Raw genomic sequence first — 27969 nt, 5'->3', positions numbered from 1 at the left:
TTCAACATTTTTTAGAGTTTCACAGTGCATGCAACACTCATCGGGGGGTGTCGATAGTTGATGGAAGTGCCGCTGCGATGGAAGTGCCGCCAGGCCCCGCACACTCTCAAGTTCAACAAATGGCCACAGAGGGCGAAAAGTCAATCGAGGCGCGTTTCAGCGTAAGCGCGCAAGTGTAGCTACTGTAATTTGGTCGAATACTTTAATTTGTGCTTTCTCTGCTAGGGGCGCTGAACATGCCGGATTTTTTACGTTACCCAAACCATTGACATAAACAATCGAGGTGTCTAAGGATGTTTTGTTACCTCAGACAAATAGGCAGTTGATTTTTTTTAAATTCGATTGTTGAAGCTGCTTTTTAGTCATAGCGTCAAGGTTTTTGTACTTGATTAACCACCGACAGCCGACAGCCTATTGGTATCGATGTGTTTCCTGGCCGTTGGCGTTCGAATACTACGGCGGTAAAACATTTTCGAAAGCATGCTGGTTTCGTCTGCGAGTCATTACATAGACTTGCTGTAAAGGGGTCTACTCTTGGCAAAAAATGGTGCCTCGTTTTGTTTTGATGCGTTGATTACCATAATGGATGCGGCGGAGGTTGAGGGAGTACGCTTGAAGGTACGTTTTTATGCCGTTGATCTCCATAACACCGTAAGTACGCAAACCGATGTCGCAGACCACCCGATGCATCATTGTGTGTTCTCCGTCATCGCTTGTTTGCTGTACGCCTACTAATTCTTCATTTCTTCTTCAAGTGTTGTACCCTCCTTTTGTCCTTGTTCTCTTGTGCTTCACTTACAGTATGTCGTTCCGTCAGCTGTAATGCGCATTTGCTAAACCAATACGTTTGATAAGACGCAGTGGTTATCATAATTTTACTACACATGTATTAAGCTGACACATATGGTTCAGATACAGATGCCTGTTTGCGGACTTGCACGACGTTGATGCGGAGATTAGGATTATTATGACACCCGTAAGGAAGAGGCAGCTGACGGCCGTAAGCTGTTGCGTTCTTTCCGCCAAACTACCCGGCCTGGTAGTGCTGTAAAGATGCTGTACAAAAGTGACACGCGGTGACAGGGAAATTATTATACTTAGCAGCCGACCGTACGTTTTGTAGCTTAGGTCTTCTTTCTTGTGCGCTTGTGCTACCCTTATTAATGAGCCATTTCTTGACTATGTTCTTGACTATGTAACCGCGTTTGTGTGGATGCGTAGACGTGTGCTCTTTGTTGTACTTGTAAAATGCAAATAAAATATTTTCAGGCTTACTCAATCTTTGGTGTCGTGTGCGTTTATTCCAGTCGAGGCCATCGTGCCACCTGGAAACCGCATTCTGTCAGTAGCCCTACACGAAATGCAACAGCTGGAGCACGGCGGCACAACTTGGGGTAACGGCGGCGTAATAAACGAAAACCCGCTCGGGATGCCCTTAAAAGTCAGTTCAGAGTGTGCCTCAACTCGATATGACTGAGCGCTACATGTATTCTGCTGCGCCTCGATCGTGCTACCGGCAGTTTGGTTGCTTTGTGGCAAACGTAGCGCCTACATATACATGTAGGCGCTACGTTTGCCACACAGCAACTAAACTGGCGGGTGCACGATCGAGGCGCGGCAGCCAGAAACCCAGTAAAGCCACAGAACACCTGGTAAAGCCAACGGCCATACTGTGCAAAACCCTGTTTCTGTTTCCTGTTGTACAGCGCCACCTGTGGTCACATACTTTAGTTCACGACGCCACCGCTACGCTTATTTCCGTAGCACTGTGGAAGGTACAGTTTCCCTTCTCTAAGTTTGTATAGGTGTTCTGTGGTGCCGCTCCACCGCGAGTACAATGACGGTGACGAAAGTATGGCGTACACAACAGATGTTGACTAGTGGCAGCTGCTCTGCGCTCTGTGATATTAAAAAGCGGCAGATGAAGCTGACGGAGTTCTTCACTTCCACCCGAGTTGCATAGAATTGCTCTGCGGGAAGTTAAATAAAATATTCCAGCGTTTATGAATCAACGTCCTCATTGCTTTACTGAGCGCGGTATCATCCGATGGTAAGTGGTGGCCTCATGGATCCACCAAGTTAGTACTACTTCCAATTTTCTTCGAAAGAATATTCAAGTTGATAGCTCTGGTATGTGCATAATTTTTTTTTCTTTGCGCCACGGGTTGCCATGTCTTCGTAAACGATTTTTTTTTTTTAGTGATGACAAATCATGATGATGATGGCACTGATGGCCACATCTAGTGGCAGCTATGAGCGCTAGGCGCGGCGCTTGCTGCAGACCTGCTCTTCACCGTACGCGTAATGGAGAAAAATGCGTTCGTACCCGCTGGCTATCGGGCATCACGCTCATGGTTGTGTTATTAGTTCCGGGGTTTATTAATTATCTTTGTAATTTTGCTATCTACAAAGTGTCATACGCCAGGAGTGTTCGAAGAACCGGCATCATTATTTGGACTGTTGAAACATACAAACCTCGACTCAACGAAACTTGCGATTTAACGAAATTTTCGGCTGCAAATTGGACTTCGTTATATCGAGGTTAGACTGTATATGTTAACGATTTACCCAAGCATGTTTCTTGCAGTATTCAAATGTTCGCCTATGACTGTGTCATTTACCACACTATTAGTAATGTTCATGATCAGCTTGCTCTTCAGGAAAATATTAACAGCATACTTAATTGGTGTGACAACTGGCTAATGTCCCTCAATCCTACTAAACACAAACTTGTGTCCTTTTCTCATTGCCATAGTCTGCATCACTTCCTGTATTCCATCGCTAACACCCCAATTGAATTAGTACCATGTTATAAATATCTAGGAGTAACCTTGTCTTATCATTTATCATGGCGTACCCACATTAGTAACATCATTTCAGCATCAAATAAAATGCTCCATTTTCTAAAGTGCCATCTCTGCCTTGCCCCCCCAAATGTAAAACTGCTCTTTATAAGTCACTCATCAGACCAAAATTAGAATATTTATCTGCTGTCTGGAGCCCACACAATGAGTTTTTATTAAAGCATTAGAAGTAGTTCAAAATCGCACCACTAGATTCATTCACTCTTCATATTTGTATGACATCAGCATTTCATCTTTGAAAGCTAAATCCGAATTACAGCCCCTTTCATTGCGTCGCCGCATTGCCAGTCTCGCCCTTTATCATTAAATATTTCATTCTTCACTAAATCAGCCACCTTATATAACAGCTGCAACATGCATATCTCACCGCACCAGTCATCCATTTCAGGTTGCCCGCCCATCATCGCGCTCTACTACTTTTTCCGCCTCGTTCTTTTATCAAGCAGCTACAGACAGGAACGGCCTTTTCCAGGACATCGCCATCATTGCTTCAACATTTACTTTTCACGATTGTGTTCGTGATCATCAAATGTTAATTAACCTTGCTTGCATGTTCGTTATATAAATAAGAAAACCCATCCCTTATGTAATGCCCCCCAGAAAGGGGCCTTTAAGGTAATGAAACTGAACTGAACTAAGACGGCACATTGCTGATGAATTGGACTCCATTCCAGCAGTGGTTCCTATGAAGGTTCTTGGTGTGCTATGGAACACAGCTGCTGACAGGCTTATTAACATGGAATCACTGTTGCAACTTCTAAAGAAAAGGTCGACACCAAAAGATATGCCCTTCCGATGACCGCACAGATTTTCGATTTATTAGGTTGCCAATCATTATTCATTGTTAGGATGAAAGTCCTTTTTCAAAGATTGTGGGGCATGGCAAAGTATGAAAAAAAGTTATTCCTGAGCCACTTAGACACGAATGCCAAACCTGGCCCAATAAGCTGAAATGCCCTCAGGTGTTTTTCACTCCCCAAGTGTGAGCTGAACTTGATAAACAATTTGACAAATATGTGACAAATATTTTGTGAACTCTCGACATAACTTATGTCGAGAAATTTATTCTTGCCATTGATTTTAACCTGCCAGATGTGGTGTGGACCTCATTCATACCGGTAGTCCACAGTGAGTCATTGCTGAATAGAGCTATCAAAGAAATTGCTAATGTTCATCAGTTATATCACCTTGTGACCGCCCCTACGAGGGTCTGCAGTTCCAGAGCAAACGTGTTAGACTTGTTGTTTTGCAATGACCAAAGCCTTACATCTTCTGTTGTTACAGTGCCGGGAATTAGTGATCATGATGTTGTAGTTATTAAAATGTGTTGGGCTGTGACTCGGACATTGTCTTTACCCTGGACATTGCTTCAGATGACAACGAGAGCGATGGTGTGGCACTGAGCAGTGCACGTGTGTGGCAGCACGTGAACACCGATAAGCTGCCACCTGAGCCTCTGCAGTTTCTCTTCTCTTATGTGCCCGGAATCTTGTGGCAGCCCACTGACAAGAATGACATTCTCGGCTGGTTAGGCATCATTGGCCTAATCGTCATGGACACGAATCATTATGTGGTAGCGTACTTTGCTGCTGAGGGTTCTACATGAAAACCAGTAGACCACGATGAGATTATGGTCTTATTTTTGCTGATAATATAGCAGGGTATTGTTCGCAAATCTCAAGTTGAGATGTACTGGTCAACAAAGGAAGTTTTGGAGACAACAGTGTTCAGGAAGACCATGAGCAGGAACCGTTTCAACGTGTTGATGTGCTGCCTTCATTTCACCAACTTCAAAACCTTGGATGATACTACCCATCTGCACCCCAGGCTATAGAAGCTGTGGCCCGTTATCACAAGGCTGAACGAGGCATTCCTTGCTGCCTATGTGCCAGAACAGTATGTGTCCGTTGATGAGAGCCACTTGCTTTTCAAGGGAAGATTAACACGGAAGCAGTATCTTCCACTGAAACGTGCAAGATTTAGCTTGAGATTCTTTCTATGGTGTGAATCTTCAAGTGGCTACATCTGCAATTTGATTGGCAAGGGGCAAGGGGACAGTAGACATGGCCGGCAATGAAGCCATGGGTACGAAGGTGATGATGGACCTAATGGAGCCCTTTCTTGACAAGGGTTAGCACACCTTGACGGATGACAACTACTACAATTCATATCCCAAAAAAGCAAGAGCCTCTTGCTTTTCAAGGGAAGATTAACACGGAAGCAGTATCTTCCACTGAAACGTGCAAGATTTAGCTTGAGATTCTTTCTATGGTGTGAATATTCAAGTGGCTACATCTGCAATTTGATTGGCAAGGGGCAAGGGGACAGTAGACATGGCCGGCAATGAAGCCATGGGTACCAAGGTGATGATGGACCTAATGGAGCACTTTCTTGACAAGGGTTAGCACACCTTGACGGATGACAACTACTAAAATTCACCGGAACTAGCCAACATTCTTCTCAAGTGGAAAACCAATGTCTATGGAACAGCTTGTCCTGGAAGAAAGGTCATGCCTCCATTCAAAAACACCAGTTTGAAAAAAGGTGGAATTGCCACTTTCAATGTGGGATATGCCTCGCCCTCCAATGGAGAGACAAGAAGCTTGTGACTTTTCTAAGCCCCATTCATTCACCTACAATGCAAGATGTTGACAATTGCAGGAATGTGCAAATTTCTAAGCCCCCCCCCCCCCCCCACGATTGCTCTCAACTACAACTACACAATGGGTGGCGTCGACAGGTCGGACCAAAACCTGTCATACTATCCATCGTTGTACAAAGGGCAGCAGCTTTATTACAAGACACTATTTCACCACTTCCTTGACATAGCTATCTTCAATGCCTTTTGTCTGTACAAGAAGTCAGGAGCAAGACTGAGCCATTTGAATTTCCACGTGTGACTTGTGGACTTAGTACTTGAGAAGTGCCTCCACACTCTGGCCGGAACAGGTTGCAGATCCAACTTATCTCTGATAAGGCTCAAAGCCCGACACTTTCCAAGAAAAATTCCACCAACACCAAAAAAGCAGGAGCCAACGTGGAGATGTGTTGTCTGCACACGTGCCCATTCGAAGGACACATCAAAGAAGCTGCACAAGAAAATTCTAATGTGGTGCGAGGACTGCCAAGTCGGGCTTTGTGTGACACCATGCTTCGAAATCTACCACACAAAGAGCGACTATTAATCACGAAAGCTTTTGTTACGACAAAGCAATGCCTGTGCACTTTCCAGTGTGTTACCGTGTATTGCATCAAATAAATACTTGGACTTTCAGTACATTCTGACCCATTACCACGACATGCATTGAGGGAAAGCTGCCTTCAACAGCAGTTCTTTGCTTTTTTAATTTCTGTGCTAATTCCAGACAGAAATCAATGATGTAATATATTTTCAGAATCAGAATTACATGGAAAAAATTAGGACTACTTAAAAAAATTGATGATTTTGGCACCTTTTTCAGATGTTAAATTGGTGTTAAAGGATTAATAAACCACCTTCAGGCTAATAAATTTTTCTGTCAGACAGGGTATGGTTTTAGAAAATAATTTTCCTGCAACACACAACTAATAGAATCTACACATGACATCACCAGAACGTTAAAGTCTGGTAGCCAAATGGATTGCATTTTCCTCAATTTCAGCAAGGCCTTTGACACTGTAACACACTCGCTCCTTTTGCTAAAATTATCGTGCCTTAACATATCCCCTAACACACTAGCATGGTTACAAGCCTATCTTTTATGCCAAAAACAATGCACCGTCCTTCATGGTGCATCATGATCAAATCACATGTGTCCGTCTCAGCGGGGGTGCCACATGGCTCTGTTCTGGGGCCACTTCTTTTTTTTTATTTATATCAATAATCTTGCTCAATGTGTGGCCAGTCATATCAGGTTGTATGCAGATAACTGCTGCATATCTCACAAAATTAGGTGCACAAAGGATTCCAAATAACTGCAAAATGACATCAACTCAATAATAAAGTGGTGTGCCAAATGGAAAATGAAAGCTCCACGTGTGAAAGTGAAGTGTACTTAAGTTTACAAAAAGAAAGCAGCCTCTACTTACAGATTACAGCATGGAACAGACATTGCTATGTGTTGCTATGGAATATTCGTACCTAGGGGTTGTCATTAACAGCACACTTTCCTGCAATGACCATATTCATAAGGTATCAGCAAAAGCCAGTCGCATGCTAAACTTTCTACCACGTAATTTCAGGAAAGCATTTTCTGTTCTTCAAAAAATTCTCTACGTATCAAATGTATGCCCAATTTTGGAATAGGCCTGCAATGCCTGGGACTTAGAAACTGGCGCAAATATTTATGAACTGGAGCGTATCCAGAAACGTGCCGCCCGGTTTGTAACGGGCAATTACAACTTCACCAGAAGCTCAAGCAAAATTGTCAAAGCATTGGGATGGCCATCACTTTCATCAAGGCGTAAATATCTCAGATTATTAGATCTCTTCTATAACGTATTAAACAACAAACTGTCATGGATCTGTTGCTTTCTTACTAATCAATTCCAGTACACAGCTGTCAGAAATCATTGTTCAACCACTGCTAGCGTCATCTCCGGAGTACCACAGGGGTCCTTCCTTGGTCCCCTTCTCTTTCTCATCTTCACAAATGACCTTCCTAAAGGCATATCATACAATATCCGACTTTTTGCAGATGACTGCGTAATCTATCGTCGTATTAAAGACCAAACCGAGCATGCAATGCTCCAAAAAGACTTACATTTATTAAAAACCTGGTGTTCCAACTCTTTAATGAAACTTAACATCTCCCAATGTAAAGTTATGCAGGTATCCCGTAAACACTCCAACAAGGATCACCCATACTTTTTAAACTCGACAGCCCTATCCACCGTTGAATCATATCGCTATCTCGGTATCACTATTAATAGCAAGTTGACCTGGTCCGACCATATAACAAAATTGGCTACCGACACCACTAAATCACTTGGTTACGTCAGACGTACCCTTGCGCTGTGCCCCTAATCCACAAGAAAACTAGCTTATGAAACTTTCATTCGAAGTAAACTTGAATACGCCTCAGCTATTTTGAGCCATCATCAAACTTACTTAGGTAATTAATATATTAGAATCAATACAAGATCGTGCTGCTAGATTCATCACTTCCAGGTACAGCCGTGAAGAAGGTGTCAGTGGGATTAAATCATCTCTAGGATTCGAACCATAGGTGTTGCATCGGAAAATTGCAAAACTGTGCCTTTCCAACTACTTTATTATAACTTCCCTGAACTGCATGGAAAGCATCTAATCCCACCAACCTGTACATCTCGTCGCCTTTTTAACTCTTGCAGCATCCAGCGCTCGCATGGTTCAACATTTTCCTTTAATAAATCATTTTTGCCTAGCGCCATTGCAGAGTGGAATAATTTACCAGATAGAGTTGTCAATGAGCGTAAGCCTATTATCTTCAAACAGCTGCTTACTGGTCACCTCAAACCCTAACCTTATAATGACCGTACTGTGTCTTCATTCTTTTGCGATTGCCGTCTCACATTGTAACTGTTCTGCTGATTTGCTTTTGCATTCTATTCAGTGTGCCTTTTGGCCTTCTTTTTTCTCGCTCTTTTTTTTTCTCATTTTTTTGTTCCTTTTCTGTTCTCATACGAATCCACAGGCTGAGTTTTGTAGGAAATTGTAACCATATCTTTGTTTCTATTCTTAGCTTCTGTAATCCCCCCTCTTATGTAGTACCCCGACAGGGGTCCTTTAAGGGAAAATTAATGATGATGATGATGATGATGATGATGATGACGACGATAAAAACGGGGATCAATAAACAAAACTCCATACAGTCACCCAGTTACATCTCATCACAAAGGGACCATTCTTTGAAAGTGCGCGAATATATGTTTGAATTTGCATTTTTTCCAAAAGTAACACATGAGTGGAACAGCCTCCCGGCGTAGATTGTTACCACCCTACACAAAGCATTTCGTTCATATTTAAAAGAGCATGTCTTGACTTAGTGCTGCTTTTTTCACAACGGTTTTTGATGTCAAGGGCAACTGTCCTGCCAGTGTATGTTGTATCATCTATCGTATGCTGTTAAATTGTTCACTTTTACTGCACAATGTACACCTTCTTCTGCACTTCTGCTTCAATCTGCACCTTCTTCCGCAAGCGGGATAGCCGAAAGTGGATGTGGAGGAGCCCGAATGGCGAGACTAGAAATGAAATAAACTTTATACTCTGCGCTGGCCCTGGCATCATACAAGATATGGACGTGCTCGGCAAGCTGTGCTGCAGTGACCATGGGATGGTAAGAACTCCAATTAGCCTAGACCTGAGGAGGGAACGGAAGAAACTGGTACATAAGAAGCCGATCAATGAGTTAGCGGCAAGAGGGAAAATAGAGGAATTCCAGACCAAGCTACAGAACAGGTATTCAGCTTTAACACAGGAAGAGGACCTTAGTGTTGAAGCAATGAACAACAATCTTGTGGGCATCATTAAGGAGTGTGCATTAGAAGTCGGTGGTAACTCCGCTAGACAGGATACCAGTAAGCTATCACAGGAGACGAAACATCTGATCAAGAAACGCCAATGTATGAAAGCCTCTATCCCTACAGCTAGAACAGAACTGGCAGAACTTTCGAAGTTAATCAACAAGCGTAAGACAGCTGACATAAGGAATTATAATATGGACAGAATTGAACATGCTCTCAGGAATGGAGGAAGCCTAAAAGCAGTGAAGAAGAAACAAGGAATTGGCAAGAATCATATGTATGCGTTAAGAGACAAAGCTGGCAATATCATTACTGATAAGGATGAGATAGTTCAAGTGGCTGAGGAGTTCTATAGAGATTTATACAGTACTAGTGGCACCCATAAAGATAATGGAAGAGAGAATAGTCTAGAGGAATTTGAAATCCCACAAGCAACGCCGGGAGAAGTAAAGAAAGCCTTGGGAGCTATGCAAAAGGGGAAGGCAGCTGGGGAGGATCAAGTAACAGCAGACTTGTTGAAGGATGGTGGGCAGATTGTTCTAGAAAAACTGGCCGCCCTGTATACGCAATGCTTCATAACTTCGAGCGTACCAGAATCTTGGAAGAACGCTAACATAATCCTAATCCATAAGAAAGGGGATGCCAAAGACTAGAAAAATTATAGACCGATCAGCTTACTGTCTGTTGCCTACAAAGTATTTGCTAAGGTAATCGCAAATAGAATCAGGAACACCTTAGACTTCTGTCGATCAAAGGACCAGGCAAGATTTCGTAAAGGCTCCTCAACAATATAGACCATATTCACACTATCAATCAGGTCATAGAGAAATGTGCGGAATATAACCAACCCTTATATATAGCTTTCATTGATGACGAGAAAGTGTTTAATTCAGTCGAAACCTCAACAGTCATGGAGGCATCACGGAATCAGGGCGTAGACGAGTCGTATGTAAAAATACTGAAAGATATCTATAGCAGCTCTACAGCCACCGAGTCCTCCATAAAGAAAGCAACAAAATCCCAATAAAGGAGCCAGGCAGGGAAATGCGATTTCTCCAATGCTATTCACAGTGTGTTTACAGGAGGTTTTCAGAGACCTGGATTGGGAAGAATTGGGGATAAGAGTTAATGGAGAATACCTTAGTAACTTGCGATACGCTGACGATATTGCCTTGCTTAGTAACTCAGGGGACCTACTGCAATGCATGCTCACTGACCTGGAGAGGCAAAGCAGAAGAGTTGGTATAAAAATTAATCTGCAGAAAACTGAAGTAATGTTCAACAGTTTTGGAAGAGAACAGCAGTTTATGATAGGTAGCGAGGCACTGGAAGTGGTAAGGGAATACATCTACTTAGGACAGGTAGTGACCGCAGATCCAGATCATGAAACTGAAATAATCAGAAGAATAAGAATGGGCTGGGGTGTGTTTGGCAGGCATTCTCAGATCATGAACAGCAGGTTGCCATTATCCTTCAAAAGAAAAGTGTATAACAGCTGTGTCTTACCAGTACTCACGTACGGGGCAGAAACCTGGAGGCTTACAAAAAGGGTTCTACTTAAATTGAGGAGGATGCAATGAGCTATGGAAAGAAGAATGATAGGTGTAACAGTAAGGGATAAGAAAAGAGCAGATTGGGTGAGGGAACAAACGTGAGTTAATGACATCTTAGTTGAAATCAAGAAAAAGAAAAGGGCATGGGCAGGACATGTAATGAGGAGGGAAGATAACCGATGGTCATTAAGGGTTACGGACTGGATTGCAAGGGAAGGGAAGCGTAGCAGGGGGCGGCAGGAAGTTAGGTGGGCAGATGAGATTAAGAAGTTTGCAGGGACATGGCCACAATTAGTACATGACCGGGGTAGTTGGAGAAGTACGGGAGAGGCCTTCGCCCTGCAGTGGGTGTAACCAGGCTGATGATGATGTATTTTACAATTTCTTTGTATCATAACTTTTTTTTTTTTGTAAAGTAAGCCCCCCAACAACAATGCCCCTAGAAGGTGCTGTAGGTACATGTATAAATAAATAAATAAACCTACATGCTCCCAAGCTTCATGTATTTGCAGATGCAATTTGGATGTGGACAAGATTTGCAATTTGGATTAGCAATTTGGACAGCAAGCATAGACCATCACCAATACGGCAGTTTCATCAGTGCACTGACCAACCAACCAATGAGTTAGGTCCACTGTTCTTGTTTGTCCCTCTCTGCTCATCTGTGTTTATTTGTGGGCTGGAACAATGTTTCGTAATGCTATTCCCAACCAACGAGCCCAGCTGACCCCACTTAGAGATGATCATGGCCTTACATGTAACAAAATTGGGCACCAGTGATATATCAGCTGCACTGTAAGGCTGATTGAAATGCAATCAGCCAACATTGCATGTTGATGTAGCAACCTCACACTTTAGACAATCAACATAGCTTTCATGCCAAACTGTTTACTCACTTGAGCCTCTTGAGGTAGGTTGCATAATTCCCATCGTCTGCGAGCTTCTTGAGACGCTTCTTAGGTGATTCTTCGGCCCGTCTGCTGGTCGCCCTCTTGGCTTGTCGCCCCTTCCTCTCTAAACAAAGCAGATATTCATGTTGAATTGCCAATAACTTGCTTCATTTACAAACACAGTAAATTGGGCTGCTACTACAGTCGAGCCCGCTTGTAATGAACCCAGTTATAACGAATTATTATTTATAATGAGCACATTTCACTGCACTTATGATTCTCTGACAGCACTTATGAAAACTGCGGCCAGATTTGACAAATATTTTCAAGAGCGCCGTACTATTAGGACAACCGCTTCAAACCTGCTTGTGGTAAATGGAGGGTGTACGCGAAGTTCTACAATATGAAAGTGCAACCGAACTGGGTGCACAGCAGTTTTCACCTTCCCTTCCCCCTGCTCCAGACCATGCAAGACGAAGATACGAGCACACTTCCAAACCATGACAGATAAACCAACACAAGCACTATACTGCAACTGTATTAAGCAACGTCTTAAGCTCAATTTTAAAGCAGATTACCCTGATACTGAAACCATCTAGTGCATGTAAATTTTAGTAATAGTTCCTGTAGATTTTTTATTAGTGGTAGCAAACACAAAAAACATCCATTCTGCAATAGTAAGTCCAACATTTCGAAAAGTAGCCCAGGACATTTTCTCATATATAAATATTTTTTTAATGTCACAACATTGTGCATGAAGTGCCTAGAAATGTGCTTCAGCAATACACCGTAGAGAGAAGCCAGAGTTATAAGTTACTGTGGTTTATTGAAAGTCCTTTCTACATATTAGACCAGGGCTATTCCAAAGCACCTTATGCTTAACCTTCTGGTGTAATATTTATTTATTCATTTATTTATTATACATACTTTCAAGGCCCTAAGGCACTACAGAAAGGAGTGGTACATAACAAAGCAATGTAATATACAGACAATGGTATGCAGACAACATTAAGCGATAGCGTGGTAGACTGCTGTTTTGAATGAAGATATATCTGTGATCTGAATGATGGACGCAGGAAGATGGTTCCAGTCGACACTTGTGCGGGGTAAAAAAGAATCATGGTACTTGTTCGTTCAGGAGGATGGGATGGAAACTTTATATCTGTGGTCAGAACGGGATGAAACGTACAAAGGTGGGGTGATAAGTTGATTCTTGAGCATGTGGTTAGAGTGATAAACCTTGTGGAATAGGCAAAGACGAGTACATTTGCAGCGTAATAAAAGATCTGGCAGATTCAGGGTTTTTTTCATACATGTAACACTGGAATGGCAAGAGAATGGCGGAATATAAAACTATTCCAATCTGTTTTCATTCATAATACGCCATTAGCTTTTCATGACAGGTCAAAATGGCCGAGGCTTTGCCCATATGGGCATAAATACAGACTCGAATAGTCTTACATTATACCAGCTGCAGCGCGCTCCTCCCTAATATCTAGTTTGTTCTCAGCGCCCTCAACCTACTTTTATTGCCGTAGCAACAATATGGGCACTACAGGTATATTTCTGCCGTCGCCATGATGTTCTGTATAAAAATCTAGGAGCAATAACATCGGCACCACACGCCATATGCTGTATGTGCGAGCAAAAGCATGCAAAAGTGAGCCGACGATGGCGGCTCAATCTTGCGTGCGCACAAGAGAGGAAAGCGGGGACGTAGCATGCTCTCTTTTGTCACACACAAAGCACCGAGGGGAGGGGGGTTCTACTCTGGCAGCTGCTGCGTCCAAGGCATGCTTAGAGAAAAGTCTACCGTTTTTTACGGCCGCCACTATCTTGTTTCCCGTAGCTTCGATTCATTATGCAAGAAAGGTGAGGCATGCAGACAGGACACAAGAGAAGAGAAGTGGACAACACGAACGCCGACTATCAACTGAAGTGAGCACTGAGGCAAAAAAAAGAAAGAAACACAAAACTCATCTGCGCAAGCTCTGGAATGGTATCACCACGTGTCAGTCGGGTTCATGCGCCGGTCTACGTGAGAGATAGCTGTTAAGGCACTTAATCTCTTCCTTATGTAAAGTAATTGAAGGCTGACTCATGCACGCACTTCCACCATTATAGATATGCCATGCCTCTACCACAAGACGCGTATCTTCATTCTTATATCAATATCGCACATTCAATATCGTGCATTCATCTAACTCTGGCGTGCAGTTACAATCTTGGCAATGTAGGGAAAGATTAGAAGGTGATCCACCGGTTAACAACCTTTTATGTTCCATTAGCTACCGATTGATACAATGCCCCATTTGCCCTAAATAGAACTGGCCACAGCTAAAGGGAACTTTATAAACCACACCCATACGACAGTCAGTAAAACTGTTGTTCTTATTGTGCTTCACTGGACAAATATCTGTTCTTTTTATGCCTTTTACCTGCTCCCTTTTCCTCTGCACGGCAGCGCATATCTTACCTAGCTTATTGGGAGCAGTGAAAGCAACATTAACATCATATCTACTTGCAACTTTTTTAAGCCTGTGCGATACTGAATGAATGTACGGAACAGCGACTACTCTTTTTTTGCTATTACTGCTTTCTGTAGTCACGTCCGTCCCCCTCGAAACCGACTTTAGGCTTTCAGCCACAGTGGCCACTGCTACGCTAGGATAACCTGCTTCTAATAGGCGCCAGACCTACGCATTAAAACTGGCACTCATTTTGTGTATGCAGGATCTGGTGAGAGAAGACTTAAGGCACGACATCGCAATTTCGTTTTTTACTACTTTGGAATGATTGGATTGAAAGTTTAACAATGGCTTCGAAGATCTTGGGGAGTACTGCCAACAAACGTGATTTTGTTTGAAGACCAAGAAAATGTCTAGAAACTGAATTACGCGTCACTGAGGAAATTTCTTGGTAAACTTTACTCCTCCTCCATAAAGTGAATTGCTCATTTACTGAGGTAGCAGTGGAATCGAATTGTTCTCTCTCGCAGAAAATCAGGTAATCATCAACGTAACGAAATATCTTGATAACGCAATCACCTAAGGCTTTCTCTAAGCAGCTGTCAACCTTACTCAGGTAAATATCGCTAAGAATGGGGGCAACTTTTCAGCCAATAGAAATGCCCGATTTCTGCAGAAACACGCCATCTCTCCACCCAATCAGCATCGACTTTAAGTACATTAAAAGAATTTCTAAAAAAGCTTTCGTGGAAACACCTGCCCCTATCACAGTCAGACGTGTATAACAGTCAGACGTATATTTACAGAAAATTTACAATAATTATAGCAGCTGACAAGATGGTAAACAGCACGCGAAGACCAGAACATACGTCTTCTTCTGACGATTAAAACATCTTCTTCATCAGCATGTCACATGACCCCCGGCGGCTGAAGCACCGGCTCAGTGCTGGTTATGAGGCGGGCGAAAGATACAACTTAAGACGCGCGACGTGGACCATGTTGGAGCGATGCTGAGCCTCGCTTCGCTCAAGAGACACGATTTCGTATGTGACGTCAGTTACTTGACGCAAGACACGGTAAGGGCCGGAGTAGTGTGAAAGTAACTTCTCCGAGAGGCCAACGCATCGCGACGGCGACCAAAGGAGAACCAGGGCGCCCGGTGCGTAATGGACGTCACGATGGCGGGCATCATATAAGTGCCGCTGATTGTCCTGCGACACCACAAGTCAACGTCAGGCAATATGGCATGCTTCTTGTGCTTTGAGGATGGCTTCACGGGCGTACTCCGATGTGGAATTCAGACTAGCAGACAGAACGGTGTCTAAAGGTAACGTAGGGTCTCGGCCAAACAAGAGGAAGAATGGAGAGAAGCCTGCAGTATCATGGCGAGACAAATTATAGGCGAAAGTAACGAACAGCAGCTCAACGTCCCAGTCGCGATGGTCATCGGAGACATACATGGACAGCATGTCAGTAAGGGTGCGGTTAAGGCGCTTGGTTAGACCGTTCGTTTGTGGATGGTAAGCAGTAGCAAGTTTGTGTTTAGTTGCGCACGAGTGTAGAATGTCATTGACAACTTTAGAAAGAAAGTAGCGGCTTCGGTCGGCGAGGAGCTGTTGAGGGGCACCGTGGTGAAGGATGATGTTTTCTAGGAGGAAGTCGGCGACATCGGTTGCACAGCTTGTCAGAAGAGCCCGTGTGATTGCATATCGAGTGGCATAGTCTGTTGCTACAGTAATCCACTTGCTTCCCAAAGCAGACGTAGGGAAAAGGGCCTAAAAGATCAACACCTACACGGAAGAATGGTTCTGATGGTATGTCAAGTGGTTGAAGACGACCAGCGGGGAGTGTGGGCGGCTTTTTGCGTCGTTGACAAAGATCACATGCAGTGACATAACGGCAGACGTCACGGTATAGATTAGGCCAAAAGAAGCGCCGACGAACGCGGTCATAAGTCCGTGACACGCCAAGGTGACTTGCAAATGGTACATCATGAAGCTGGGCGAAAACAGTCTGACGCAGATGCTCAGGCATAACGAAGAGTCGGGCAGGGACATCTGGGCGCATGTTAGAGCAGTACAATATACCATCTTGAAGTTCAAACATGCGAAGGGAAGGATCGGGTGTCGTTGAAGTGAGCCGTTGAATAAGGTGTTGCAAGAAGGCATCCCAATGTTCATCTCCAATGTCGCGAAAAGCACCCAGAGAGAGAACGGTGACAGGGATGCCGGCCGCAGAAATGTCAGGAGGGTCGACAGGATGGCGCGACAAGCAGTCCGCATCTTGATGTAACCGGCTGGTCTTGTATACAACTGAATAGTTCTATTCTTGGAGGCGCAGAGCCCAGCGGCCAAGGCGCCCTGAAGGATCTTTGAGGGACGAAAGCCAACACAGAACGTGGTGATCAGTGATGACTGTGAATTGGCAGCCGTACAAATAGGGGCGGAATTTACCCACTGCCCAAACGAGAGCCAGACACTCGTGTTCGGTCATAGAATAATTGCTCTACGCAGAGGAAAGAAGGCGGCTAGCATAGTGCATAACACGTTTGCGCCCTTGTTGTTTGTGTGTCAAGATAGCTCCAATACCGTGGCCACTGGCATCGGTACGGACTTCTGTTGGAGCTGACGCATCAAAGTGAGCAAGAATGGGCGGGTACGTAAGCAGCCCAATCAGCTCGGTGAAAGCACCAGCTTGCTCAGGGCCCCAAATGAATGCAGCGTCTTTGTTGAGAAGCTGATTGAGGGCACGCAATGTTCGCAAAATTTTGGACAAACCGATGGAAGTAGGAGCAAAGGCCCAAGAAGCTGCGAACATCCTTGGCACATGTGGGCACGGGAATGTCTTTGACTGCCCGTATTTTATCGTGATCAGGGCATACACCAGAAGAATCGACGAGATGCCCGAGCACAGAAATTTCACGACGACCGAAGTGGCACTTGGACGAATTTAGTTGTAGCACCGCCTGACAAAAAACAGATACAATCGTCAACAGGTGTTCGAGGTGTGTCGCAAAAGTCGGAGAAAAAATGATCACGTCGTCCAGGTAACAGAGGCAGATGGACCACTTGAAACCGTGTAGGAGGGCATCCATCATTCCTTCAAATGTGGCCGGGGCATTACATAAACCGAAAGGCATCACTTTGAATTGCTACAGGCCATCAGGAGTAATAAAAGCTGTCTTCTCGCGGCCCATGTCATCGACGGCAATTGGCCAGTATCCAGAGCGAAGGTCGATGGACGAAAAATATTGTGCTCCATGCAGGCAATCCAGGGCATCGTCAATGCGTGGTAGCAGATAGACGTCTTTCTTTGTTACCTTGTTGAGGTGTCGATAATCGACACAAAATCGCCAACTGTTGTCCTTCTTTTTAACTAGTACAACAGGAGATGCCCATGGGCTGCAAGAAGGTTCGATGATATCTCGAGAAAGCATCTTGTCAACTTCGTGTTGGATGATATGTCACTCAGCAGGCGAGGCGCGGTAGGGTCGCCGATGGATCGGGCTCGCATCACCGGTGTTTATTCGATGTTTTACGACAGATGTTTGTGCTAGAGGGCGTTCTCCAAGGTCGAATATGTCCCAGTATGAGGCAAGGAGGCAACGTAGTTCTTGAGCACGCTGGGGAGGAAGGTCGGGAGCAAGCATTTTTGTTAGGGCATTCAAGTCTAAAGGGACAGGGGGTGAAGCAAGAGTTGAACACGAGGAGCTGTCACAAGTTAAAGCTGAAATGCGGTAGTCTCTGGCTGGCGTTATTTGCGCCAGGGATATTCCATGCGGGAGTACTTGTGTACAGAGTCCAAAGTTCACAAGTGGAAGGCAGGACGTGTTGTCCGAAATGGTAACGACGGTGTGAGGAAAAGCGATGTTATGCGACAGCAGGACGTCTGGATTAGGAGATACGATGTAGTCACCGTCTGGTACAGGTGGAACGGGGGAGACACCTATGTAGGTAACGGCACGGTGAGGGAGGCGAACATGCTCTGTGGAACATAGCCGTATCGGAGCACTATCGGGAGGGTCAATAGCAGCAGGTAGAGCGAGTTGCACAACACCAGCAGAACAGTCTATCAAAGCGGAATGTGTAGACAGAAAGTCAAGGCCCAGGATGAGGTCGTGAGGGCAGTGCTCTAGTACATAAAATAAAACAGAAGTATGATGTCCGGCGACACTCATACGAGCCGGACGCATGCCAATAACGGCTGGTGTTCCACCGTCGGCGACTTGGACCACAGGCAAAGGGGCAGAAGTCAGGATTTTCTTGAGATGATTCCGAAGCTGAGCATTCATCACAGATATGTGCGCGCCAGTGTCAATCAGAGCCGTAACAAGTACACCATCCACATTCACGTTAATGAGGTTCCGATGTGTGGGAAAGGTCAAAAGACAATTTTTGCGTCAGGTCGGTTTGGCAGCATCACCTCCAGGTGCTGCCCCCTTTAGTTTTCTGGAAGGGTGCGCCAGAAGGAGCTAGGGGATGGTGATCGGCGAGATGGAGGTGATCGGGAGAAGCGGCGACGTGGTGAAGGAGAGCAGTGTCGCCAGAATTTGCTGGCTGCGTTTGCGGGGCGACCTGAGGAGCAGCATGAGGGCCGTGGGATGGGTGGTAGGACCAGGGGGTCGAATTCCACGAAGACCGGCAGTGACCTGAAATATGGCCGATACGGCCATAAGTGAAGCATACAGGCCTGTCGTCTGGAGTACGCCATTCAGCCGGGTTGCGATACCGCGTTGGGGCATTCAGGTGGCGGGTGCATATGACAGTGCTGTACAGAGTGTAGTCAGGCCAATTAACTAAGCAGACGTTGGTCAAGCCAACGTTGGCCAATTCTTGGCGCACGACGGACTGTATCAATGAGATGGTCGCCTGGCAATTGTCGGGGCCATCAGGAGTCGTGACAGGAGATGCGGCTTCTATCTCACGTCGGATGACATGGAGGATGTCATCAGAGCGATTGGGTGTGGGAAGACTGCGGAGGTCTTCGCAGGTGGACGTAGCAGCCGTGTTGGGAAGGCGGGGAAATGGCTGGGCAATGCAGCGACTCTTGGCTTCTTCAAACCACCGGCGTTCGGTAATGATGGCTTGCACAGTGGAAGAATTCTTGAAGAAAAGGAGATGGAAGGCATCATCTGCTATGCCCTTAATGACATGTGCAACCTTATCAGGTTCGGACATCTTTGGATCCATTTTGCGGCACAGAGCGAGCACTTCCTGGATGTACGTGAGATAGGATTCAGTGCACGTCTGGACACACGAAGCGAGGTCTTTTTGGGCGGCGCGCTGACGTCCAACAGGCTTGCCAAACAAATCTTTGAGTTTCTGTTTGCAAATGTCCCAGCTGGTAAGTTCCTCCTCGTGGGTCTGAAACCAGACAGGTGCCGTGCCCACGAGGTAAAATATCAAATTAGCGAGCATGATGGTCTGGTCCCAGTGGTTGCTGGCGCTCACCCACTCATATAGTTGAAGCCAGTCTTCAACATCAGTGTCGTCGGTGCCAGAAAAGGTTCCTAGGTCGCGGGGTTGGGCTAGAATGACGGTGGGCGTGGGTGCCGATGGACCCGAAGCATCCTCACCTTGAGCTGGCATTGTAGATGCAGCCAAGGAGCACCCGCTACGTAAATCCATCTTGATAATGATCCCCCACCTCCACCAAAAATGTTACGGGGTTAAAAACAGTCAGACGTGTATTTACAGAATACAGAATATTTACAATAATTATAGCAGCTGACAAAATGGTTGACAGCGCGCGAAGACGAGAGCACCGTCTTCTTCCAACGATGATTAAAACATCTTCGTCAGCGTGTCACAATATCTTCACTTCAAATGTCTTTCTCCACTTTGATAAAAAGTGGTTCAGGGCCCCTTTAATACAGTCGAACCCCGGTTATACGTCCCCCGGTTTTGCGACGACCCGAGTTTTACGACGGATCAGCGCAGTCCGGGCGAAGTCCGCATAGAAACAATGCATTAAAAACCCCGGTTATCCGACACAATTTTACGCCTGACCCACATTATACGACGACTCTCGCGAAGCGTGGGACGGAATGGCGGACGAAAGAAAAGTGCTGCTGGACTCTTTCCTCACTCCGTCTCTCCACATGCAGAGCGTTTGACACCACTCAACCGGTTAGCTCCGGCGCAGCTTTCTTCCTTGCCTTGTCTCATCGTTCGTTTCTATTTCCCCCACCAACGGCCGCCCACGACACCCGCTGTGCTGTAATAGCACCTTTTTTTCTCCACAATCACTTTCTCCTTCTCTTTTCGGTGGCGTCGCCTCTCGTCACGTTGGGGAAGCGTTTCTCTCCTTCCAGTTTCCCAGCAGCAGATCGCCGACAAGGTAGCACGGAGAGGCCTAGGTTTATCGCACATATTCTTCGTCATAATCCTAGCGACCAGCATTCAGCGGAGGTTTTGAGTTATGTGGAGCAATGCGACGCTCGATGTCCCGAAAGAGGACAGTTCTTTTGCTCGGCCATAAGCTGAATATTATCGAGGAAGCAGAAAAGCGGCATAGAGTAACGAAAGTCAACATTTCCCGGGACGTTAAGATACCCGAATCTTTGCTTAAGACGATCCTGGCAAACAAAGCGATGATATTGCGGAATGCGAACAAGTTCAGGCTCAAGCGAAAAGCGACAAAAGAAGGACAGCAGGAGAAGTTGGAAAACGTTCTCATCAAGTGGCTGCATCAAGCAGAGCTCTGCGACCAACATTGAAGGCGCCATTCTAAAAGAAAAGGCAAACCTTGTGGCATTGCGTCTGGCCATCAACGACTTTCAGGCAAAGAACAATGGCTGGTTCGCTTTAAAAAATGAAACAGGATTGTGTACAGCCGCCCCTGCGGAGAAAGCACTTCCATGGACGTTTCGACGGTGAACGAGTGGATGGAGTCGCTGCCGGAGATGATTGCTGCATACAAGCCCTGCGACATTTTCAATGCCGATAAGAGCGGTATTTTTTACCATATGCAGCCCAAGCAAACCCTTGCGCTTAAGGATGACAGCTGTCATGGTGGCAAGCATAGTAAAGGTCGTGTGACGGCACTATTCTGTGCTAACGAGGGCAGTTCCAAGAGGCTGCCCGTGCTCATTGTTAGAAAGTTTGCAAAGCCACGGTGCTTTAAGAACGTGACGCTGCCGTGCAGCGACAACTTCAAAAAAAAGGAGTGGATGAGGTCTGCACTCTTCAGAAATTTTGTGCAGCGGCTGGATAACATAATGGGTGCTAAGGCAAGGAAAATATTGCTTTTCGTGGACAACACACCATGCCACCCACCCGATACGTCCAGCCTGAAGAACATAAAGGTTGCTTTTTTCCACCCAACTGCACAAGCCGGCTATAGCCGCTGGATAAGTGCATTAAGCAAGGGTCTCACTATGACCTTCGCCGAGTACGTGGAGGCCGACGACAACGTTGCGATCTGCGGCAAGGTGTTGCTGGATGACACCATCGAGGAGGCTTTGCCTAGTGCCGACACTGCTGCGACATCGGACAAGGACAACGACGCTGCCACAGATGCCGTGTCTGTGCCTACCACGTTCCCCCGAGATGCTACGGCACATAGACGGCATCCGGAACTTCATCTGTTCACACGACGCCACAGAGGACCTTCTTTTGGACGTCACCCAACTCGAGCAAAAGCACTTGGTTCACGGATCAGAAAAGGTCCAAAAGAAACTTACCGACTTTTTCATAGTTCGCGCCAGTTGGCGGGAATTGCAGCAGTGGGCAGTGGAGTGCTGTAAAGGTTCGTGTGAGTAAAGGATGATTGGTACCTGTACTGCAGCGTTAATTCTTATCGCATTTCTTACCAAGCCCTGCAGAGCATGTTAGTAGCTTACATTGAAGTTTCTCGTAAATCCATAGCACGAAATAAGTAGTATTTTCATAGGCATAATTTATGTTCAAATTTTACGATGCCCGTATTTTACAAGGCTTTTTCGCGGTCCCAAGATAATCGAGGTTCCACTGTGCTTAGTTTCTGACAGTGTTTCAAAATGCTTCGATTAACGGACGTAGAGATCGCAGCAGAAGTAGCGGCCAAACAAAGACTCTGCCGAGGTTGATCCCACAAGTGCTGATGTTGCCCCGTTCCCGACTTCAACTGGAGCTGTAGCTGATCTTGCCCGTCTACGCTGCTACTGCGGCGCAATAGAAGGCACCGGCCTATCGCACGTGGATCGTTTAGACTATGTTGAGGACTCCGTGTTTAAGCATGCAGATGCCAATAAGAAGCAGGCTACACTGCTGCAGTAGTTTCAGCCAAACAAATAAATACTTTGTGTGAAGCTTCATGTGAGTATTTACTGCACCACGATTGGGGCGCAATTGAGGATTGTTGTTTGGAGTATGCGTTCGGTTGCGCGGTTGCGACTTCGTCCGGTGAACGAAGTCGGTGCTGCCTGTAGCACAATTGCCCGCGCGCTCACGGCTGACGAAGTTGGCACGGCCTAGGCCAATTGTGCGTAGCGCAACCGAACGCGCACTCTGAACGATCCCTGATCGCGCCATTGGTTCACTGATTGATTTGCATAAGGTTTTGAAGCTTTTTTTATGGGATTTTATATATCGAATTCTGGGTATATTGAACTATTTCGCGATCAACGCACTGTTCAATATATCGAGGTTCAACTATATATTCTAACCTCATGTCTTTTCTTGAATCTAACACATTTTTTTTCTTCACGGCAACATGGTTTTAGGAAGCTTTCTCTTGGGAAATGCAACTAATTACTTTCCCTCTTGTCTTGTAAGCCCTCTTGTCTTCTTATCGCATCGCGTCTGACATGTGTGCTATGCATGATAAGCTGAGGGGGCGTAGTCCCACTTCTCTGTATATCGTCGCATGACCATCTGAGGGGCGTGGCCCCATTTTACTGTATAAAATACCTGCTCAATAAATCCCGGGCACTCGTGCTCTGGCAATCGCAAGCATGGGGCCATGCTGATACATGGTGTCAGAAGTTTCTAGCCCCTGCCCACATCCGCTCGTCAGAAGGATAGCAGTCGCCGAGGTCACCGTTCGAAGACTGCCAGCATGGATTTCATAGAGCCACCGGAACCGCTGCGGTTTGAAGGTGACATAAGTAAGAACTGGGGGCTGTTCAAGCAATGGTTTCAACTATTCCTGACTGCAACGGAACCATCGAGTAAGAAAAGAAGCATCGACAAAAACTGCCTTGCTACTGAGCGTCGCCGGAGAGGAAGCCATCGAGATCTACAACACCTTCAGCTTCACGGAAGACGAGTCAAAGGACGATTACAACGCAGTAATCAAAAAGTTCGACAAATATTTCGCTTCTCAAGTCAATGAGGTTCATCAGCGCTACCTGTTCCGTAGCCGAATGCAAGAGCCCGGTGAGCCTTTTGAGCATTTCTTACGAGATCTGAAGACGAAAGCACGAGCGTGTAACTTTGGTGGGCTAGCAGAGTCAGTGATCAGAGACCAAATTGCTTTTGGCACAAACGATGCCAAGGTTCGAGAAAAGCTTCTTTCTAAAAACCAGTTGATGCTGCAAAAGGCCGAAGAACAGTGCAAAGCAGCTGAAGTAGCAGTAGCGAACCAGGCAATTTGGATGTGAGAGCAAAAGCAAGTCGCCGCAATGCACAGGACGAGTCGTGCTTCGGAAGTAAAGCAGTGCAAAAGTTATATATGTCAAAGGTGTGCAATGGTGCATGCACCACAAAAATGCCCAGCTTACGGACAAAAATGTCGTGCATGCCAAGGAAAAAACCACTTTGCTATATGTTGCAAATCAAAACCGCAAGTAGACAAGTTGCAAGGTAGTGAAGATGATTTTCAAATTCTCGATATCGGAAATAAGTCCAGCCGAGCAGACTGGATGGTGAAAGCGAAGGTGGGAGGAAAACTGATTGATATTAAAACAGATACTGGATCACAGGCCAACCTGCTACCTTTAGCGCTGTAAGCACAGATGAACCTGAAGCCACAGTTAAAGCCCTGCAGTGTGGTGTTACGATCCTACGGGGGAAGCGAAATCAAGCATTTGGGAACCGTAAGGCAAGAAGTGACGCTGCGCAACCGCACTTTCACTCGAGATTTTTTCATTATCCACAAGGGAGCCCAAGCAATTCTCAGTCTGCAGACATGCGAGACCATGGAGCTAGTATCCCGACAAGTACACAGCGTGTCGCAAAGCAGCTCAGAAAAAATTGTGAATGAATTTCGCCACCTTTTTTCTGGCATAGGCTGTATCTAGCGCCACTATCGCATGGTCCTGCGCGACGGAGCACTCCCAGTCATCCAGCCGGCGCGTCGAGTACCATTGGCCTTGAGAGAGCAGCTTCGACACGAGCTGGAGCGCATAGAGCGGGAAGGCATAATCACGAAGGTGACTGAGCCTACTGAATGGGTAAGCCCTCTTGTCACAGTGTACAAGAAAAATGGTAAAATACGTGTGTGCATGGACCCGTGTAAAATAAATGAGGCCATTAAATGAGAACACTTCGAAATGCCTAGGCGAGAGGACATTGAATCTGAGCTCGCAGGAGCTAAAGTGTTCACTCGCCTAGATGCAAATTCCAGTTTCTACCAGATTTCGCTTCACGACGAAACGTCAAGAATCTGCTCTTTTGCCGATTGCCTTTTGGCATATCGTCAGCATCAGAAGTGTTCCAAAAGGCTTTAAACGACATTTTTGAGACTGTACCAGGAACAAAGGTACCGTATTTACACGATTGTAAGTCGACCCCTTTTTTAAAATTTGAAAGTCTGAAGTTGGGGGGTCGACTTACAATCGAAACCAAAACATGGCCCCGCCAAAAAAAAGCGATACCAACGAGAGCTACAGGGTAGTTACAATTTTATGTTTGCTCTATGGTCCTACCCGTATCTTTTCGCTATCCCGCGTGTTTGTTTGCTTTTCGGAAGGGTTTTTCAACATTTTTGAGAGTCTTACAGTGCATGCAACACTCATGGGGGGGTGTGTCAATAGTTGATGGAAGCGCCGCTGTTCCTATTTGCGGCGGCACCCTTAGAACGGCGGCGCTTGCGGGGAGTATCGGTAGTTCATGGAAGAGCAGACACCGTTCGCGGGTTTCTCTTTCTCTGTTTAAAGGCATTGGCATTGGTTTGACCAACTTTTTGACGCGCTCCACTTGACTGCCGGCTACGTGCTACTTCTATGCTTCCCCAGTCGTCAATAAGCAGGCCCACTAATCTTTCGGCACTCGTTCACAGCAGCGTTCAAGAGGGCTACCATCCTTTACGCCGAAGAAACAAATCACTGCGCAGCGGGCCGCAATTTCGATGTTTCCAAGCGGGTGGTGTGAGAGTGGCGACTGCAGCGAAGCGAAATTTTCACCCTGTGGCGGCAAGTGCGAAATTTCCCACGTGCCGAAGTCTGGACGCTTTGCGGAGCTGTAGGCTAAGCTTGCGGCAGCGTCGCTGAAATGCGTGATCGGTCCCTGCCAGTGAAGTGTGACGTGGTCATGAAACAAGCCTGGACCTTCGCCTTAATTTTAAGGTTCTGCTCCGCCGTGAGTACGAGTGGCTGGCGGCAGAAGACTGCGAAATTACGCCAACCGGACCTGTCAAAAGAGCCTCCCTGAGAGCTGCGTGTGGTTGGGTGCATTTGGCGTAGGCAGCTGTTCTGCAAGATGTCCTGGTGCGGTCGTTTGCCAAATTTGAAATTTCGCTGGACCACGACGCGCTGTGGGACCGCAGCATGACAGCACTAGTGAAGACGAGTAGTCCAGTGACCATGTCAGCTACTAATAAATTTTCGTTATCGAATGCGCCCTCGGGTTTTTTTTGTTTTTTTTTCGGCCAAGCGATATGGGGGGGTCGACTTACATTCGAGTCGACTTACAATCGTGTAAATATGGTATATGTCGATGACATATTGGTTTGGGGCTCATCAAGGCAAGAGCATGGCAAACGACTGAGGTTGGTGCTAAAGACTTCAGAAAAAGCAGGGCTAACATTCAACCCTGACAAATGCGTTGTTGGAGTCAACGAAATAGAGTTCCTAGGAGACATAATTTCTGCAGAAGGAATAAGGCCGAGTTCCGCCCTCGTTCAGTCTATGCTCCAAATTCCAGAACCGTGTGACAAACAAGCCGCGCAGAGAATGCTCAGAGTTGTAAATTATTTTGGCAAGTTTATTCCAGCGCTGGCAGAAAGGAAGAAGCTTTTGCGCAGCATAATCAAGAAATATGCAGTGTTTGATTGGACGCCGAATCACGCGAAAGAATGGCGTCAGATATGCCACACCTTAAATAGTAAACCGTTGCTGTCAGTGTTCGGCCTAGCAAAAGAAACAAAACTCTCGTGTGACGCATCACGCAGTGGCGTAGGCGTCGCACTCTTGCAGAGCCACAACGGCACTTGGAAACCAGTTGCTAATGGATCGAGAACACTTTCAGAAGCGGAAAAACGCTATTCACAAATAGAAAAAGAAATGCTAGTCATTACATACAGCTGCGAAAAATTCGACCACTTTGTGTACGACCGAAAGGTCTTCATTGAGACCGATCATCGCCCTTTGATTGTTATCTGTAAGAAAGCAATCGGTGACATGCCACCCAGGCTACAACGTTTCTTTATGCGATTGCTCAGATATGGCTTTGACCTGCAATTCGTTCTAGGAAAACAGCTTGTGCTCGTGGACATGCTGTCTCGAGCACCCAGCAATTTGGACACGGATGCGGTTGGCACCGCTGACGTAGAAGTGCACGCCGTGAGTACGGTATCTTCACTCATCAGTGATGAAACATAGAAGCGCCTCGCAGCAGAAACAGCGAAGGATAGTTACCTGAAAGTGGTACTGCAAAACTAAATAATGAATGAGCCAATAGGCGGTCCGTTGAAACCATTTCCATCTGAGCTATCTCATATTAAAGGTATCCTATTCAAGGGGTGCAAGGTAGTAATTCCAAGCAGTATGAGGCGAGAGACTTTGCACAGGATTCACGAGGGTCATCTAAGAATCGGCAAATGTAAAGCTAGGGCTCGTCGTCTCGTCTTCTGGCCTGGCATGAACTCGGAAATCGAGGTGTTTGCTCAGAGGTGTGCTACATGTAAAAAGTATGCGTATAACCAGCCGAAGGAGCCACTTATGATGCGTCCCGTTCAGGACCAGCCTTGGTATTGCGTAGGAATCGACATATTCCACTATGGCGGCAAGTCCTACCTGTGTGTCTATGACGCCTTGTCTAACTTCCCAGGAGTAGAATACCTGAGAGACACTACAGCCAAGACCGCCATTGAAGCGACTAGTGCTATATTTGCCCGTTATGGCATTCCAATCGAGGTTCTTTCGGACAATGGTCCCCAATTTTTTAGCAGAGAATTTGCCACGTTTTCGCGCACTTACGACTTCAAACACATTACCTCAAGACCGGGATTCCCACTTTCCAATGGGTTATCGGAAAAGGGGGTACAGGTGGTCAAAAAACTCCTAAAGAAAACGGCCGAAGCTAAACAGGATTTCTGGTTGGCACTTATGGCTTACAGGGCTTCTCCCTTGGAGTGTGGCCGGTCGCCAGCAGAGATCCTCCAAGGCCGCCAACTACGAACACTGCTGCCTGCCTTCGAAGCCCACCAAGTTGCAAGAACCATCAGCTTCAAACCTCCGCGCAGCCACTAGCACCGCTCCACGAAGGCGATGTCGTGCGAGTCCAGGCTGGCACGTGGGCCACGAAAGCACCAGGTTCTGAAACCATCGACGTACCCCAGGTCGTAC

General features: G+C 46.0%; 1 protein-coding gene across 4 annotated transcripts in view; it reads right to left on the bottom strand.

Moving 5' to 3' along the window:
- Positions 1–27969, bottom strand: part of LOC142568468 (DNA excision repair protein ERCC-6-like) — a 595812-nt gene that overhangs the window by 466045 nt on the left and 101798 nt on the right. For 3 of the 4 annotated variants that reach the window (XR_012825434.1, XM_075678394.1, XM_075678392.1), the window contains exons 6-7: positions 21946–22002; positions 11800–11917 (exon numbers count right to left, since the gene is read on the bottom strand). Coding sequence is in view for 3 of the 4 variants with exons in the window: in XM_075678394.1 (XP_075534509.1) it covers positions 11800–11917; positions 21946–22002 (175 nt within the window). In the remaining variant the exon portion in view is untranslated. The remainder of the gene's footprint in view (positions 1–11799; positions 11918–21945; positions 22003–27969) is intronic. The other variant, XM_075678393.1, reaches the window with a different exon arrangement.

The sequence above is a fragment of the Dermacentor variabilis genome, unplaced genomic scaffold (genome assembly GCF_050947875.1).
Source record: "Dermacentor variabilis isolate Ectoservices unplaced genomic scaffold, ASM5094787v1 scaffold_19, whole genome shotgun sequence".
Taxonomy (NCBI): Eukaryota; Metazoa; Arthropoda; class Arachnida; order Ixodida; family Ixodidae; genus Dermacentor; species Dermacentor variabilis.
Note: the sequence above shows the minus strand (reverse complement) of the source record. Positions and strands in the feature narration are given on the sequence as shown.